At 40.4% G+C, this 16658-nt stretch overlaps 1 protein-coding gene across 2 annotated transcripts in view; it reads right to left on the bottom strand.

Moving 5' to 3' along the window:
- LOC140320059 (neuropilin-2-like) overlaps window positions 1-16658 on the bottom strand; it is a 109146-nt gene that overhangs the window by 74764 nt on the left and 17724 nt on the right. For both annotated transcript variants that reach the window (XM_072397828.1, XM_072397829.1), the window contains exon 3: window positions 2908-3089. In XM_072397828.1, the coding sequence (XP_072253929.1) occupies window positions 2908-3089 (182 nt within the window). The remainder of the gene's footprint in view (window positions 1-2907; window positions 3090-16658) is intronic.

Genomic DNA, 16658 nt, shown 5'->3' with positions numbered 1-16658 from the left:
GAACAAAGGACTCCAGAGGAAGAAAAAGCAAAGCCATTGGCTATTATAAAGATCCTACAATGTGGGACACTGAAACAAAGTGACTTAATTACAAGAAAGGCTGGTCTCTCATCTCAGTGAAAAGATTTGCTCAACAGTTTTCACGCAGATTTTACGTCGACCTCGGCAAACTCTTAGTCTAGCAAACAAGGTCCTCTGACCATGACAGTAAACATGAGTGGAGCAAAAGTGTGTACAGATTAAATGAGAAGCTGAACAAGCAGTAGTGTCATAAACTAATCATATAAATCATGAGTGGTTAACCTGCTCACTCTCAGCCCTTGTATTAATGTTTTTACATGGCTTTTCTCATCGCAGCTCAAATATTTTCAAAATGCTGAAAAACAACATGGAGGAGAGGAATAGCTTTTTTTGTCTGTCATGGACTTAATATTTAGATTGTTCACCATGAGTCTGTACAATATTTGTTACACACAGCTTGTACACGCTCTCACAAAAAGTCCCCCACACAAACAGACGTTGAGCTGCACCTTCCGGGATAACGAGATCCCGTCAGCAGTAACAACAGCTTTAACGTTCCAAATGGCTCCGTCGTTACTGCCAGAGATGACTGAAAAATATATAAGCATTACTTCAATTTTAAATGGAAATGCTACTGAGCACGGACTCCTTGAAGGAATCAACCAGCTCAAGAACTGTACAGTTCTCAAGAAGAGGCAAAGCAACCATGAAAGGTTTGGAAGAAACAAGAAAAAAAAAACAGTTCTGCCTGACTAAAATAATGCTAATTTAGGTTGACTCTGTTATTCGGTCATTGGAAGATGTTTACTAACTGATAATCACTTTGTGACATCTAAAAAGCTGCCAAAGAAAGCTGAAAATGCTTTCTGTGGGGAAATAACTACCCCATGAGAATTTGGCTCATTTTGTATTGGCAGGATAGATTTTGAAACTCTCTTTTGTCTTACTTATTTTTGACCAATCAGAAAGCAGCTTCATACTATTCTTTGTGACTTTGTTCTTATTTCAGCTTATTGAAAAGGAAAAACTAATTGAAGGGAAACAGATTATACATTTAGATTATAAACATAAATAAAACATTATAAAACATTACATACATTACAGATACATAAATTAGAAGATTTTCTGGAAAACTTCACTGTACAATAGAACTTACTTGTCAGCCTCTGAAGAAACTTAAAACATGAAATAATAATCATTTAAGATCTTAACACTTTTATTTTGTTAAATGAGTGATTTTGCTTTTGTGTTTATCAGTAATTTTATTCTAAAGTATCAAATAGTTAATCTGTCTTGGAAATGCTGATATGTTTTAACACTCAGGATTTGTAAAGTAAAATCACATCACTGAGAGCAGTGAAAGCAAACTGCACAACAAAAAGGCTGATAACGTGCGACTAGTCCCTTTGAGTCAGTTATACTGAAGGAGTTAAAGAGAGGAGAGGACAATGGACTTCTGCTGCAGTCTCATGCATTACTTTCTTTGACCTAAATGCTGGGTTCAACAGTCAGTGATTTGATTATTATAAATTTATTGTTGGGATTTTTATGTGGGCTTCTTATTGCTTGATGACATCCAGATGGTATTTGTGTGAAGTCTGAGGATCAGAGCTGTGTAAGTATTGCTTTAAATGGCACTTAAATTCTCCTGATATCTGACAGAACGTTCAATAATTTAGATTTATTGTGGGGGTGGGCTTAAAATAACTAGTCTGTGTGAATGCACATGTATGCATTTTGCACAGTCTGCCTCTTCCTTTACAATAGCTCTCAGCCGTTACTGGATTTGCATGTTCCCATACGTGTACAGAAAATTCTCTCCAGCTTGGAAAAAAATGTCTTACAATGTGCAACATGAAATAAAAGCATCATAAAAGCAACTCAATGCATAGATCAGAACAACAAAACAGTGAATTCTCCCATAAAACCTCCAGTCTTATATTTCATGTCTGGTAAGTTTACAATGTCAAAGTCCAAAATAAGTCAGTTTGTTCACAAATCTTCCTCTTTTTCTGGCTCTCATTCTCTTTTTCTTCCTGGGGTGTGAACACTGACACCCTTGTTGTTTTCAAGTCCATCAGGTTGTCATGTGCAAGGCACATACACACACATATACACTAACACACAGAAATCCCAAATGGCGAGAAACACCAACGGCCGCACGTGTTGTGTTAGTAACCTCAGCCCTCTGTGTGTGCGTGTGTGTGCGTGTGTGTCTCAGGGGAAAAGGGCTCAGGACTCAATTAAGCAGGCATGTGAGGAATGCTTTCAGGGGGAATGGGACAAGACGGCTGTGGGGCTGACACTACGCGCCTCTCTGTCTCACTTGCCCTTGATCTCAATTGGTCTCACTTTGGCTGACCCATGGCAGCGTGAAGGGGAGCCATGTTAGGCACACACACACTTATGCACACATACAAAGTGCCTTGAAGTGAAGAAATGACCCGCCTGGACAGACTAGAGGACCGTCAATGGTCCTCTGCTGTGTCTCTCAACATTTTGCTTCCATCTTCGTTGACACCAGGGAGATAAACGAGGCTTGATCACCTAATGGTGCATGTTGAGTCCTCTAGTATCTTGTAATACAGTCACTAATAGCTTACTCAGCTGTATGAACTCCATTCATACAGTAATTTAAAGTTTCTCCAAATGTGAGAGTTGTAGTAATTGGGACTTTTTTTTTTCAGCGCTTGTTAATAAAAGTTAGAAAATGTAAATGGACTCAAAACAACAGTAAATTTTCAGGCTTGGTGTCCTGGTGGCTGAAAAATCGAATTATGCACAGCAGTTGAGCTGGCATTCACGTCAAATTTCCCTGCCATTTTCCCAGATGATAAAACTATATATCAGTAACATTAAATAAATAAATAAAATCCTTCTATTTACCAGTTTTGAAGATCTCATAGCGTAACGAGAAGCCCGCCCCCTGGTGGGCATAGTCTGACACGAACTTGATGTGGAGCGAGGGGCCTGATGATATGATTGGTGCAGGAGCGATGTTGCTGCAGTGCTTCCCCAGTAGGTCAGCTGACTCAGAGTTCCCATCATGGATCTCTACGTAATCATACCTGCAGAAGACAAACAAGTGTGTTCATGAATACCCTCGCTCTTGGATTAATTCTGATTAACTTGACAGAACTGTCATTTTATTGGAATCCAGAGATTAGCAGCATGTGGAAAGTCACGGCAAAAGCAAACATTCCTTTATTACTTTCAGCAAAATGTAGTCTTCTTAGCTTTGTACACACTTGAACATCAGCAGATGCTAGTTTAATCTACTGACGAGTTGTTAAGTGGAGGAGGGGAAGGGGAAATTCATTTCAGAAAGAAAAATATGTTAAATCCTCAAAGCTGCTTTGACTCCGATGTGATTAGTTTTCTTTCTTTATTAGTTCTTTCATTTGGCATGCAACACATCGGATTTGTTAATAGAATGGAGGCAATGAGCAGTTTGTTTGCAACTACGAGATACTGGAAGAACTTCTGAAAGCACAGTTACTATCAGCAGAGTTTAAATAAATGCAGCAAGAGATGCTTGTGCATGTTCACAAAGAACTAAATGATATCTTACACTCTTACACTGAGTGGGCAGCCGTGGCTCAGTAGCAATAACCACAAGGTTGGTGGTTTGATTCCCACTCTGACTGCTCAAAAAGATTGATGAGCGCTGTGAATGGCTGCCCACTGCTCCAGTGTCTCCATGAGTGTGTGTCCTTATGCATGTGCATGTGCATGTTCAACAGGTGCCAAACCTGGATGGGTTAAATGTGGAGGAGTAATTTTCTGTATTTACATGTATCTACATGACAATAAAGTCTAAATCTTATCTAAGTGAAGCTGGGGTAAAAGTCACGAGTGTGGTTTCAATATTAATACTGTCTAAACTGTAAATTAATCATACATGTTTTGATACACGGAGAGACATCCTTTGGATGGCAATGACAGTTTCCATGTCACAATAAGAAATGCTGCTGCTAATTCATTGTTTTACATCTTTCTCTTTGTAGCATGTTTTAGACATACGAACAAAAAACTCTGAACATGGAACTGTCAACAACATTACATCAGACAATGTGTAGTAGATACATTGATGTATGAGCAGACGGGATGCTGTGAATTGTTCTCTATAAAAGGAAGGCACTGACAAAAGAATCTATTACTATTTCTGTTACTTTCATGTTTTCTGACAACAAATGTAAAGGTCTGTCTTGCAGACCCACAGCAGGAGTGTTGCCTCTTTGTCTGGATACCAAAGACACACCTGCCTGACTCTCAAATAGCTTCCAGTGAAGAAATTCCTGGAACAAATAAACACAAAGACTTCAAGTTTGACTCTGATTTACACAAGTTCTCCGTAAATTAGCGAATTTTTTTTTTTTACAGCAAAGCAAAAATTTGTCTAAAGCTTACTTTCACATGTATGTACATCATACCAATAACTGCTGACATCACTGGTGTGACACTAGATTTAGCTAAACCCATAGATTTGTGGCTCAGAATTTTCTATCACTTTTAGAGCTGTAATCTTTGATACTACTGAAAATATCGTCAGCCAGCAACAGAAGGCCTCCCAGTGACTCCACAGATGAGGGCATTATGTACTGCTGAATAGCAAATGTTGTGCCATGGTTCACACACATTAAAAATACATGAATATCAAAGGGGTGTAAATCTTTTCACTCTTTGTTAGCTTGCATTCAGATTAATGTGTTTCATTCCTAAACAGAAAAGCCAAAAAGTACATGCACATGCTGGTTTGTCACCGAGGAGGACAGGAAGATTATTTCATGGACACCCAACTTCACATTATTCCTTAAATAACAGGCACCAGGGTATAACTGGGACAGGATATTTGTATTCAGATTGGAGAGGTATTAAATATGACTGAAACTGGGAACATTATTGAACTTTACCATTAAATACAGTAAGAAATGACTGTTTAAGGTTAATTTATCCTCATGCACTACTCTCACTCCCACATAATGACAGTTATTAACCAAATGTGCGCATGTGTACGAATACAAATGACAAATAAAGTATATCATTTTTCAATTCTAAGGTTTTATATCTCCAGACATTATTAAAAACTAAAAGCTCAGATGAAGAACAACACATTACACTGTGTCATTATTCATTTGACAAAAACTGAGCTAAAATGTGTGAAAAACTAAATCCACTTTTATTGCGTCTATAGGAATTAAGAGGGTAAGTAGCAGCCAAGAGCTGCTAATCAAATGCACTTGACTAATAGATTATCAGTGTGAGTGCCTATCAGCAGAGAAGAGAAAAGCAATTGTTGCTGCCCATCAATGTGAGAATGGTTGTAAGGCCATTTCCAAATTATTTGGAGTCCAATTATTTTTCAGTGAGAAGATTATCTATATAAGTATATAACAGTAGAAAACAGTTGGGACAGTTATCAATCTGTAAAGGGGTGGACGTCTCACCAAGTCCACCACAAGGTCAGACCATGCGATGCTCAGAGAAATTGCAAAAAACCCAATAGCTACATCTCACACTCTACCGGCCTCAGTTAGCATGTCAAATGTTAAGTTTCATGACAGTACAATAAGAAAAAGACTGAAAAAGTATGGCTTGCTTGGAGGGGTTGCAGGAGAAAGCCTCTTCTGAAACATCTGAACAACCCACAAGACTTCTGGAACAAAGTCCTTTGGACAGACCAGACCAAAGTGGAGATGTTTGCACAGAACCGCATTTGGTGAAGACTAACCACATCATCCAAGACTATGGTTCTCCACCAGAAAAGGGTGGAATACTCTCTCCAGGTCATGAATGAGATCCTTCCCCAAGTGGAGGAGTTCAAGTATCTCGGGGTCTTGTTCACGAGTCTTCAGTGTTGCGGGCTCTGCACCGACCCGTCGTTGTGAAGAAGGAGCTGAGCCAGAAGGCGAAGCTCTCTATTTACTGGTCAGTCTACGTTCCCATCCTCACCTATGGTCACGAGTTGTGGGTAGTGACCGAAAGAACAAGATCGCGAATACAAGCGGCCGAAATGGGTTTCCTCCGCAGGGTGTCTGGGCTCTCCCTTAGAGATAGGGTGAGAAGCTCAGTCATCCGGGAGGGGCTCGGAGTAGAACCGCTGCTCCTCCGCATTGAGAGGAGTCAGATGAGGTGGCTCGGGCATCTGGTTAGGATTCCTGCTGGACGCCTCCCTGGGGAGGTGTTCCGGGCACGTCCCACTGGGAGGAGACCCCGGGGAAGACCCAGGACACGTTGGAGAGACTATATCTCTCGGCTGGCCTGGGAACGCCTCGGGGTCCCCCCGGAAGAGTTGGAGGAAGTGGCCGGGGACACTTACGTCTGGGTTTCTCTGTTAAAGCTGCTGCCCCCACGACCCGACCCCCGGAAAAGCGGTAGATGATGGATGGATGGATAAACACATCATATCAGCACAAACACCTCAGTGCAATTATCCATAGAGATTGGGTCATGCAAAAGGACAATGATCCCAAGCACAGCAGCAAATCTACCTCAGGAAAACTGAGAAAGAAACTAATCAAAGTATTCAAGTCAAAGTCTTGACATCATACCTGACATGTGACGGAAACCTGAAGGAACAATGCGTAAAAGAAAAGCCTGTAAACCTCAATGAACTGAAACTGCAATGTAAAGAAGAGTGGACCAAAACTCCTCCACCATGATGAGAGACTGATGCTGCCATTCAGAAAACCATTACTTTAAGATGGTGGTTCTACAAGCTGCTGAATCAATGGGGGGCTTTCACACACTGCCTCTACATACATGAAACCTTTTTACATGACAGCATGTGACACAACCTGCCTCTTATCATGTCACAAAAATACTCATGGCAACAGACATTAACTCAAAACTACAGACCACTGACAGCTTTACAATATGCTGCCAAGAATACAGATGTGGTGTGTGTAACAGTACCAAAGAGTGTGCATTCTAACAGTTTCTCTTCCTCTGCATGCAGTCATCCCTGAGTTTGTGTTTGTTAGTGTCTGCGTGTCATCTGACAGGTGAGCAACCTCCCAACATAATGAGGGTCACACACTTCCTACTCCCCCATCGTGTTCTGTGTGGAACTAACACCAGATTTATGATGCAAGCTGTCACTGCACTGAGCTTGTCTGTGTGTGCATCTGCACATGTGGATGTGCATGCAAGTGTGAGTAAGTGTGTATGTATGTGCCACAGCTCCAGTCATAGTTTCCCCGGAGAACGCTTCATTGCGTTGACAGTTTCTCCGTCCTCTTTCTTGGAGTGACAACTTTGTTTAACAGCTACTCATCTCCACCCAACATTCGTTTTTCTTTCTTTTTATTGCCCACTCCCTCAGTGATTTGCTTTTCCGCGCATTCTTTCCCTCTGTAGCTTTGTGTTATGTGCTTAGGCACAAAACCAGTGACAACGACCCTGTGAGTGGGTAAAAAAGAAGTGGCGAAGATGGCAAAGAGAAATTTTCGACCTTCACCTTTATGCAACTAAAAAAACAGTTTAAGCTCATTAGCTTTTTCAAATTTCAACAATTTGGAAAAGCTAGCGAGCAAAGCTGAAAAAGCTGCCCTCAGGTTTACAGACACTGCCAAAATGCAAAGGGAAGAGAAGAATTTGAAAATGTAGCCAGTACACTTTGCATAGGGTCAGACAGAGAACATGAAACTGCAGGCAGTCTGCCTTGTCTGTACCTTTGACAGACGGAGACAGGTGTGTGTGTGTGTGTGTGTGTGTGTGTGTGTGTGTGTGTGTGTATGTAGGAGGTGCACAGCCTCTAACAACCTGTTTAATCCCATCATCTCTCCCTCCTTCTCTCTCCTCTCCCAGAATACGTTTCACTGCAGCCAATCAGTGATTCACCATGACTTGCCAAAGGGAATGAGAAGAACTCCAAATTGTTTCTCACACACTTTCCCCCAAAATGAATTTGTTAACAAGCAGCAGGATTTTCATTCTTTCTAACATGAAGGAGTTTTTGAAATTGTAAATGCTGGATCCAAAGTCAACATCGTGGGAGGCTATAAAGAAGCACTCACGGACTATAAGCACAAATTGCATTGTGGAATGAAAGCTGACTGTAAGATCTGAGATTCTGGCAGATTTTTTTTGTCTGTGCTTGTTTGTGTTTTGGGGGTAGGAGTGTTTCAATAGCGAGAAAGCTCTCCAAAGCCCACCTGACAGGAACCTAGGAAAAGCCTCTGATACAGATTAACTTCCACCTCTTATTCCTCTTAAATGCCTGACTCCTCAGGTTGGGAGTTGTCTTCTACCACCTGCAGATATCTTTCAAACACTGGGGGTGCCTTTAGCTGTAGACACAACGTCTGTTTGGCACACATGCACATTATCTCACACAATAAAAAGAGCTGAAACCAGGTCTGACTTGCATTTATGTTAGACATTGTGGTGATGGTGAAGCAAATATATTTATAACAATACATAAATAATATCACAAGTTATTAGGAGGTCAGAACCATATTTGTGCATGTATTGTTAGATTGTGATATGTTTCTCATTACTATTTCATCTGCCCTAAGTAGTAAAATAGAAAAATACTCAACTGAAAACACTCTTCAAAACTTTGGGAGCTGACAGAGAAAATTAACATAAAGTCAACAGTGACATCAAATGCAGCTTCAGGCACCTACTGGAATTGAAAACTCTTAAAAAAAATCACGCTGTACATTGTTTTGCTCTGTTTTTACAGAGAAGCTTCCCAGAAAAGGAAGTGAAACCACTTGTGTACACAGAAATATTTCTTAATTAAACATATGTGCTGATTCATTTATACACCTCCTTTCCACTTTAGTCTTGTGAATGACACAGTTCAGTTTTAGCCATTGGAGATATTTTAAGGTGGTTCATAGAGAAGCGAGACTGCACTGTTTAAGAAAATAATTAGATGTGTTGCTAGTTCTTTCCCCTCTAACTGTTCTCATATGCTTCTTGCAACACTCAGACTGGTTACATACACACTGAGTAGAGTTACGGCTGGAGTTTGATATGGCCATTTAAGTATACCATCTTCCTTTCCACATGTTGAGTAAAGTTGAATTACCTTCACAGATGTCATCTTTAAGGTGCTTGAATGGTGATTTTGTCAGATGACGCTGTGTTATTAAATCAGTATTTTATTAGAGCAAAGCAGCTGCTTTAAGCAACAGCTGACGCAGTATTGATGGGCTGATTTTTAGGCACAATTGCCAGCATCTTTAGCCATATTGGGAATTTGGCTGTATTACTATGCTTCAATATTTTTACAAAAAGATGCAATGTTAGAACTTTGGAAATGTGTGAAGCATCTAGGCCCATTTGTACCTGGTTTAGACAGTTATAAATGCAAGAGTAATTCAAACCCCACCTGTATTACTTCTGTGTGTAAGCCTGAGAATGAGAAGCTCAATTTCTTATGATTTTGGTCAGATTTCAGCTGTAGTCTGTTTTTGGCAAATTTTTTAGTGTCATGTAAATATACTAACTGGGTAGAACTATAAGCCATAGCAAACTAGTAGTTCAACAATTCTTGGTGTTTTTGTTGTTTTTTCTCTTTTGATTCTCATTTTTGTACACCCTCCGAGACAATGATTCAGAAGAAATGCAATTCCAGCTGGAGTTTTCCAGATTGACAGCTGAGTGGAATCAGTGTTGCCACAAGCAGAGTGCAATGTTGAACAGCATGAAGAAAGTACAAATACTGAAAGAAGTTTGGCCCTTTGAGAGACGGTCTCTGCTAAGGCGAAGCTTTAAGGAGAGCTGTTACGAGCATAGTTTACTGATAACACCAAAACAGCTTTTGCAGAGAAGTTGGCAAAATTTAGACACAAATCTGATGTGATAACTCGAAAAAACAGTTTGAGCAGGCTGTCCTTGAGATCTAGCCTATGTGCAGTCTTAAAGCATTATATTTCTGTGTAATTAAAGCATCACTTTGGCTGTTGAAGCAGGGCTGAAAATCATCAGAAGAAATTAGGATTACGAACCTTTGCACTACATTGGTACCTAGTGTTGAAAACTATAAACAATAAACCAATCATCATCAAATCAAAACTGGAGTTATCCAGGTTTCTACACAGTGTGACCCACACAGTATTGTACAGTATATTCACACACATGCACTGACTTAAAGTAGAGCAGTCAGTCAATCTGTCACTGAAGTAGTTAATAGAGAGTCGGGAGGGTGGCTGACTTCACTGATATCAAGTAATAGGCATATTATTATGGACTGTTGGACAGTGTGTGTATGTGCAATATGTGTATGCGTGTGTCCAGCTGCAGTCTCCAGGACAACCAATCGATTCCTCATTATGGCTTTAACACGCATTGATCAGGATCAGTCCTTCACTGACATGCACACACACACATGCACACACCAACATATGCAGAGTTATTACAGTGACAAACATTGATCAGGCAGACCTTCAGGGCCTAGAGGAGTGTCTGTAAATCAGAGCACTGATATTATCATCATTACCACTATCTGAGGGTGTGTAAGTGGATTTCTTTGAGTCACCACTCTGGAGCTTAACAAATCTTGAAAGGTACTTTTCTGTAACAACATAGCTCTTAAGTCGGTGAGTGTCAACTTTTTTCAACGGACATACACAAGCAGACCAAAAAGAAGAGCTACGATTTCCTCCTCAATGACCCCATCATAACCGTGATGTTCCAAATATGTTCATTTGACGTTAAAACGTTGTCAAAACTCATTATTATACAATAGAATTGCATATTCTTGCTGTGGTAAATGGCATTCATTTGGAGGCAAAACCTAGAAGCTTGGGTCATGGATCCATAACAATCAGATAAATATCTGAACTATTTTTCCAATATTTCCAATTAATTGTTCATATCTAAATTGATGATTGCAACCTTTTTCATATTATATTTCGTTACTCAAACCATGTTCCATAACTGTGTTTTTTTATTTTAGATTGACCATATATCCAGTATTTGGCTACATACTGGGATTATTTTTCTGTTGCTTCTAGCTACATGTTTCCTAAAAGCATTTGGGTATTTAAATCATGACCAGATGAGTTTTTATAGAATGTGATAAGTTGGACATTTTTGTTTGATTTCTTTCTTTACTTTTACTTATCATGAAAATAAAAATGACTTTTTTTTTGCTTTGGAATATATTTTCAGCCCACCTAGGTTTGAAAATATCTCATTCACTGAGTGGTTCAGATTTTTTGTGGATCTCCTACTAATTTCAGTGGTTCTTATTGTTACCCTCTGAAAAACTAAACTAAACACAGTGACAGTGCAGCCCGTGCTCTGTATGCCTGCTAATGTATGCCCTGTCATATGCTAATGCACTTCAGGGATTACTGGCAATTACCAATCTCAAACTTTGTACAAAGAGGTGTGAGTGGATCTCAAAACTCTACAGGTCAGTTTGAAGAGAGATGTAAATTCATTGTGGACAAAAGAGCTTTTCTGTGATATTTTGACCAAAGCATGTGACATCCTTCATTAAGACCTCGGGAAATTGTATTCATTTGTGGGAAAAAAGATCATGATATACCTCTTTTAATGTATAGGAGCTACTTTTGAGCTACTTCTATCTGTGCAGCTCTGTGACAAACGTGAACAAATAATCACATCAAGACACCTGTCTCCACACATATTCTGGCATTGCTATTTTGACCTCAGCTGTACGGGGCAAAATACTCACCTGTTGTCGTCACTTCCTGAAAGTTTACACTGTGACTATTTTTAGTTCAACAAAATATGTGTTGTACCACTTATTTGAGTCCCAATGAAATCTCTTAGCTTTTCTTTCTGCAGCTGTGTAATAACACTGTCCTCCCCTCTGTGTTCAAAGTCTTGTCTGGACCCTTGAGTCTCCTGCTGGGAGTGTTGCTGTGACGTTAATTCAAACATGCAGGTAGCTGCTAAATGCCCACAGCTGGTAATCGAACTGTCACTCCACATATTGCTCCTCTCTCCTGCTTCTTCTGTCATACAGCCTCTTCATCTCTCTCTCCACCTTTCTCCTTCTGCCACTTTACCCTCAGGCCAGTGTCACATCACATCACTCTACCATTTGCTTTTCTATTGGTGGAACTTCTGCCTGCCAGCCAGGTGTGTCTACATGTTGGATATTCCTACAGCTCTAGCCAGCAATGTTCATATTTGATACCTGACTGAGATTCCACTTCATACAAAGACGTAGAGTAGAGTAGAGTAGAATAGAGTAGAGTAGAGTAGAGTAGAGTAGAGTAGAGTAGAGTAGAGTATTTTTATTTTAAAGTAACCTTTATAAAGTATAGAAGTATAACTCACTATAGATTAAACTAGCAAAAAAACAAGGCCAATATCAATACCTCTTCTTATTTCAATACCCCAAAAACAGAGAGAGAGAAAAGGATATGTCATCACTTCATTTTCACCCAGAATACATAATACTCCCTCTATGGCCAAAGTACACTTGAAAGTCTGCAGTGCGCCCATCATCTTAAATAAGCATACTCAACCTTTAGTGGAGATTTCAACACTCCCTGAAACAACATTTTATATCCACCCAACCGGCAGATTCAGAACAATTTCTTCGTGTCAACCATATAGTAAGTTTGGCAGTAGCAAAAATTAGATTGACCAGCTGGCAAACATGCTTCTTCCTTGCAGAATATCTTGGGTCATACACAAACAAGGGGAAAGAAACACCGTCAGTTAACATATCGAACATCCCTTTTACCTTACAAGAGTTCCAGTTTCATTCCAAAATATACAATTCCCCAAGTAATTGGGATCAATATGTGCCTTGTATCTGTTTCAAGCTGTGGCACCAAGTACAATCCTCAATTGGAGGTCTGCTACCTGTTTCTCAACAGGCAGTTTGTACAGAAACTACAAGCGTCTTCTCAGAGTAGAGCCTACTCCAAAAAACTCTACCCACCTCAATGCTTTTAAGTCTTTCAAGGACCAGAAATGTCTCACTTTTACACAAATGTAATAGGCCGTTTTCTTTTTTAAGCTCTCAAACTCCCCCAACTCTGCAGCCGTGAAAGAAAGCAATTTTCTTCCCACTCTTCCACATTGGGAGCAACAGTCAGAGATGGAAACTTGTATGGCGCTTCTGGATCCCAAATGCCCGCTGAAGCAGACATGAAACACCTCCATCTTTCTGGAAGGGATCTCATAGTGTCCGCCACAATTATGGCCAGCAATCTTGGTCTTTATTCTGGCTCGACACATTTGTAGGTGAGGTCAAATGTCCCAGCTTCACACAGCCTGCTTCTCTCAAGACAGAGCTTATGGAGACTGATGTGAGAATGCTTGCATTAATCAAGCAATTGTGGAAAAGAGGCTCTTGAAATTTCCACAGACCTGGAATGGCAGCAGGTTCCCTGCCAGCTTTCAGAACTTCCCAAGCTTCCAGAACAGAAGTAAAAAATGCTGAAAAACCCGTCAAGACTGCAGAAGGAAAAGCTGTTTATCATATACCAGTCTTCCAGTCCTTCGCTAGAGACACTCTGCTGTATCCAACCATGGACAAAATGTCAACGAGGCATTGACCTCCTGCTACAGGTAAAATAAAATGCAAATCCATGCTTCCAGTATTTACTGCTCCAAGAAAAATCCAAGATCGTATGCTGTATTCTCTCAGTCTTTAGGGGGACAGAGTACTATCAGCTTACGCCACAGCATCAAGGCAACTATGTTTTTAGTAATCAGGACATGTCCTCTGTAAAACACCTGGGTTGTTTCTGAAACTCCTCAGTACCCAACAATACCCCAAGAACTTTCAAGCCGGTCCTTAACTGGGACCTCTTAACTAGGATTGGTCTACTAAGACCACCACCTTTAACAAACATTTTTCTGGTCCAATGAGATTATGCCAAAACACAAATTATCAACAGTAATTAACTCAAAAACATCTCAAATAAGAAAAGATTGTCTATTACATTGCGATCTGGAATACAGTAAGTTAGGTCCACATGAATTATTGATTCTAGGTATCCTTTCAGCCAATGCTTTAGACAGTATCTTATAATCTGTGCATAAAGAGGCCACAGATCTCCAATTCTTGAGGACGGCCAAATCCCCTTTATTGGTAAAAGTGACAAAACCGCTTTGCAACAAGACACCAGTAACTTCTCCAACCTGAAACAGGCCAGAAAAACTTGACTGAGGATATCCCAAAAATGCTTAAAAAATTCCACAGAGTCCATCCAATCTAGGGGCTCGCCTAGACCTAGGGCTACAGTCCCTTCCTCCAGATTTAGAGTTCCATCAATGTTTCCCTTTTCCATTTCATTTAGTCGAGGAGAAGTTCAGCAGGTACTCTTTAGGCAGCAGGCTTCAGCAGCAAATAAGTCAGTATAAAAATCAACTGCCACTTTCTTTATTTTCTGTGAATCTGTTGTTACTCTCCCATTTGATCATTTCAGGCCATACATTACTTTTGGCTGTGGTCTTCTCCAAGCTGAAGGAAAATGAGCTTGAGGCATCCATATTTTTCAGGCTCATATAACGAGACCTAATAAGATCCCCCTTCACTCTATCTTTCACTGTGTTTGTGAGTTCAAATCTTTTTTCCTGTAAATGTTTGTCCATTGCAAGACTTTGATTGGTAAACAAAGAATGTTTAATAATTTTAATACTGTCCTGAAGTTTGCTTTCAGTCTTTTAGTGGAGAATATATGTTTTACCAACCTCCCACCATTGCCAGAGAGGAAAAATATTTATTTTGGAAGTCCAATGTGACCAAAAGGTCCTAAGGTCTCACAAAAAATTATGTCTTGAAGCAGCTTATTGTTAAAGGGCCAATATGATACAAGTTTTCTTTTGAACCAATTGCTAAACAGATTACCTCACTACTTACCAAACCTGACCTAAGTGCATCAGATATGTCAAACCTGTCTATTCTTGCGGCACTTATCCCGTTATCACCCATGGATATTGTCTATAGCTTGCATGGTTTAACTTCTGAGCATCAACCACTTCTAAGCACCTGACATCCGAGGACTGAATATGAGGCTCTTTTTCTGTTCTATCAAGTACAAAGTCAGTGGTGCAGTTCCAGTCCCTATGGTTAAGTGATCATTTTTGTACTGTTCTAATTCAGAACCTAGTGTTTTAAAAAATCACCTCCTTCTCCAGCTATGTTTGGTGCATAGACACTGACTAAACAAAAAACTAACCCCTCGACTTCAATTTTGACAATGAGTAATCTCCCTTTCCCCACCTCATCATGTTATAAAACCACATGTGCTCTTTTTGAAATTAGAACTGTAACCCCTTTGTTTTAATATGACCCATGACTTAAAACACAAGAGCCCTCCCACCACCTCTGCCAATGTAGCTCATCAGCTGAGTCAGTATGAGTCTCATGTAAAAAAACTAATATCAAGTTTGTCTTGCTTAACAAACTCATCTTTCATGGCCTTTTTATTCCTGTCCCTACCACCTTTTACATTAGTCCACACAAAGACTACATAGAAAGGATAGTGAGTGCATATCTCTCTTTTGCAATGGCTAAAAAGAAACAGAAGAAGTATCAGGCTCAGTTTCATAATCAACATTTTCTGGGTCTTCAGTATCCTGGCTGCAAAAACCATATTTAGATTCTCATCGGCACCTGTATGTCTACCCTTAGTTTCCATTTTAGGGCAACCAGACACCACTGATTGCTCATTTACTTCATCTTCTTTATCTGCAACCATTGTCAACACAGAATGGGATTAACACACCAGTCTCCACCACAGAGAGCGACTTTGATGACACAGATCGAGTGACCAGCAATGTAGCAGCCTTGTCTCTCAAAACCGGGTTAGTTGCTGCCATCGAGGGTCCATCTGCACGACCAGAAACCACCAGGAGCTCGGAGGCATCTCCACCATCCGACGTTCTGGTGCCAGCTAAAACATGCTCATTGTGCTCTTTTTCTTCCACCTGCTGTCTGTATGGCCAACATTGCCACACTCTAAACACTTAAGCTGCCCCAAGCTGCCGTAGAACATATAACTGCCATCGCCACATTTAACCCTAAAGGACACCCTCCAAAATTTGAGTCGGGTTATCAAGAAACATGAGTAGTTGCCTTCTATGAAACTGCACATGCTTGAGCTTAGGGTCTAACTTCTAAGCTCAGTCTCCAAAAGCTCATTTGAACAGTGGCACACCTGACACATTGGTACAAACTGTCGGCACTGGCATCAGGGAAAAAGATCTCGAATAACAACACCTTTCTCAATCAGTTCAGTCACACAAGACACCTTCTTCAGAGATACAACAATGGCCTTATTCATTGTAGAAGCAAAAATAAGATTACCATGACCTACCTGTTCACCGACAGCCAACAACACCTTCTCCACCCTGATAGCGTTATCAGGTGGTACTATGCAAGCTCCATGACTTACTGTCGTAGGAGGCGCCTCGGAGGATGCTATCCCTCCGGCGCAATACGACTCTACTCACACTCACACCAGAGAAAGAACAGATCTAGCATGATGTTAAATGACTGATAAAACCATGGTCTAAGTCATTAGTGAAACCATTTTTGTTGACTGCAGCTTCTAAATCACTTATTGACTCATCGCTTTACTCCACACTTATTGTGTGAGTCATGCAACCATGAAAAGGCCTGTGTGACTGTCTGCATTATCCATAATCCATCCATCCGGATGTGGATCCATCTGCAGATCCCG

Source organism: Leuresthes tenuis, unplaced genomic scaffold (assembly GCF_036924035.1).
Source record: "Leuresthes tenuis unplaced genomic scaffold, fLeuTen1.0.hap1 SCAF_12, whole genome shotgun sequence".
Taxonomy (NCBI): domain Eukaryota; kingdom Metazoa; phylum Chordata; class Actinopteri; order Atheriniformes; family Atherinopsidae; genus Leuresthes; species Leuresthes tenuis.
This window is presented reverse-complemented; position numbering and strand designations above follow the sequence as displayed.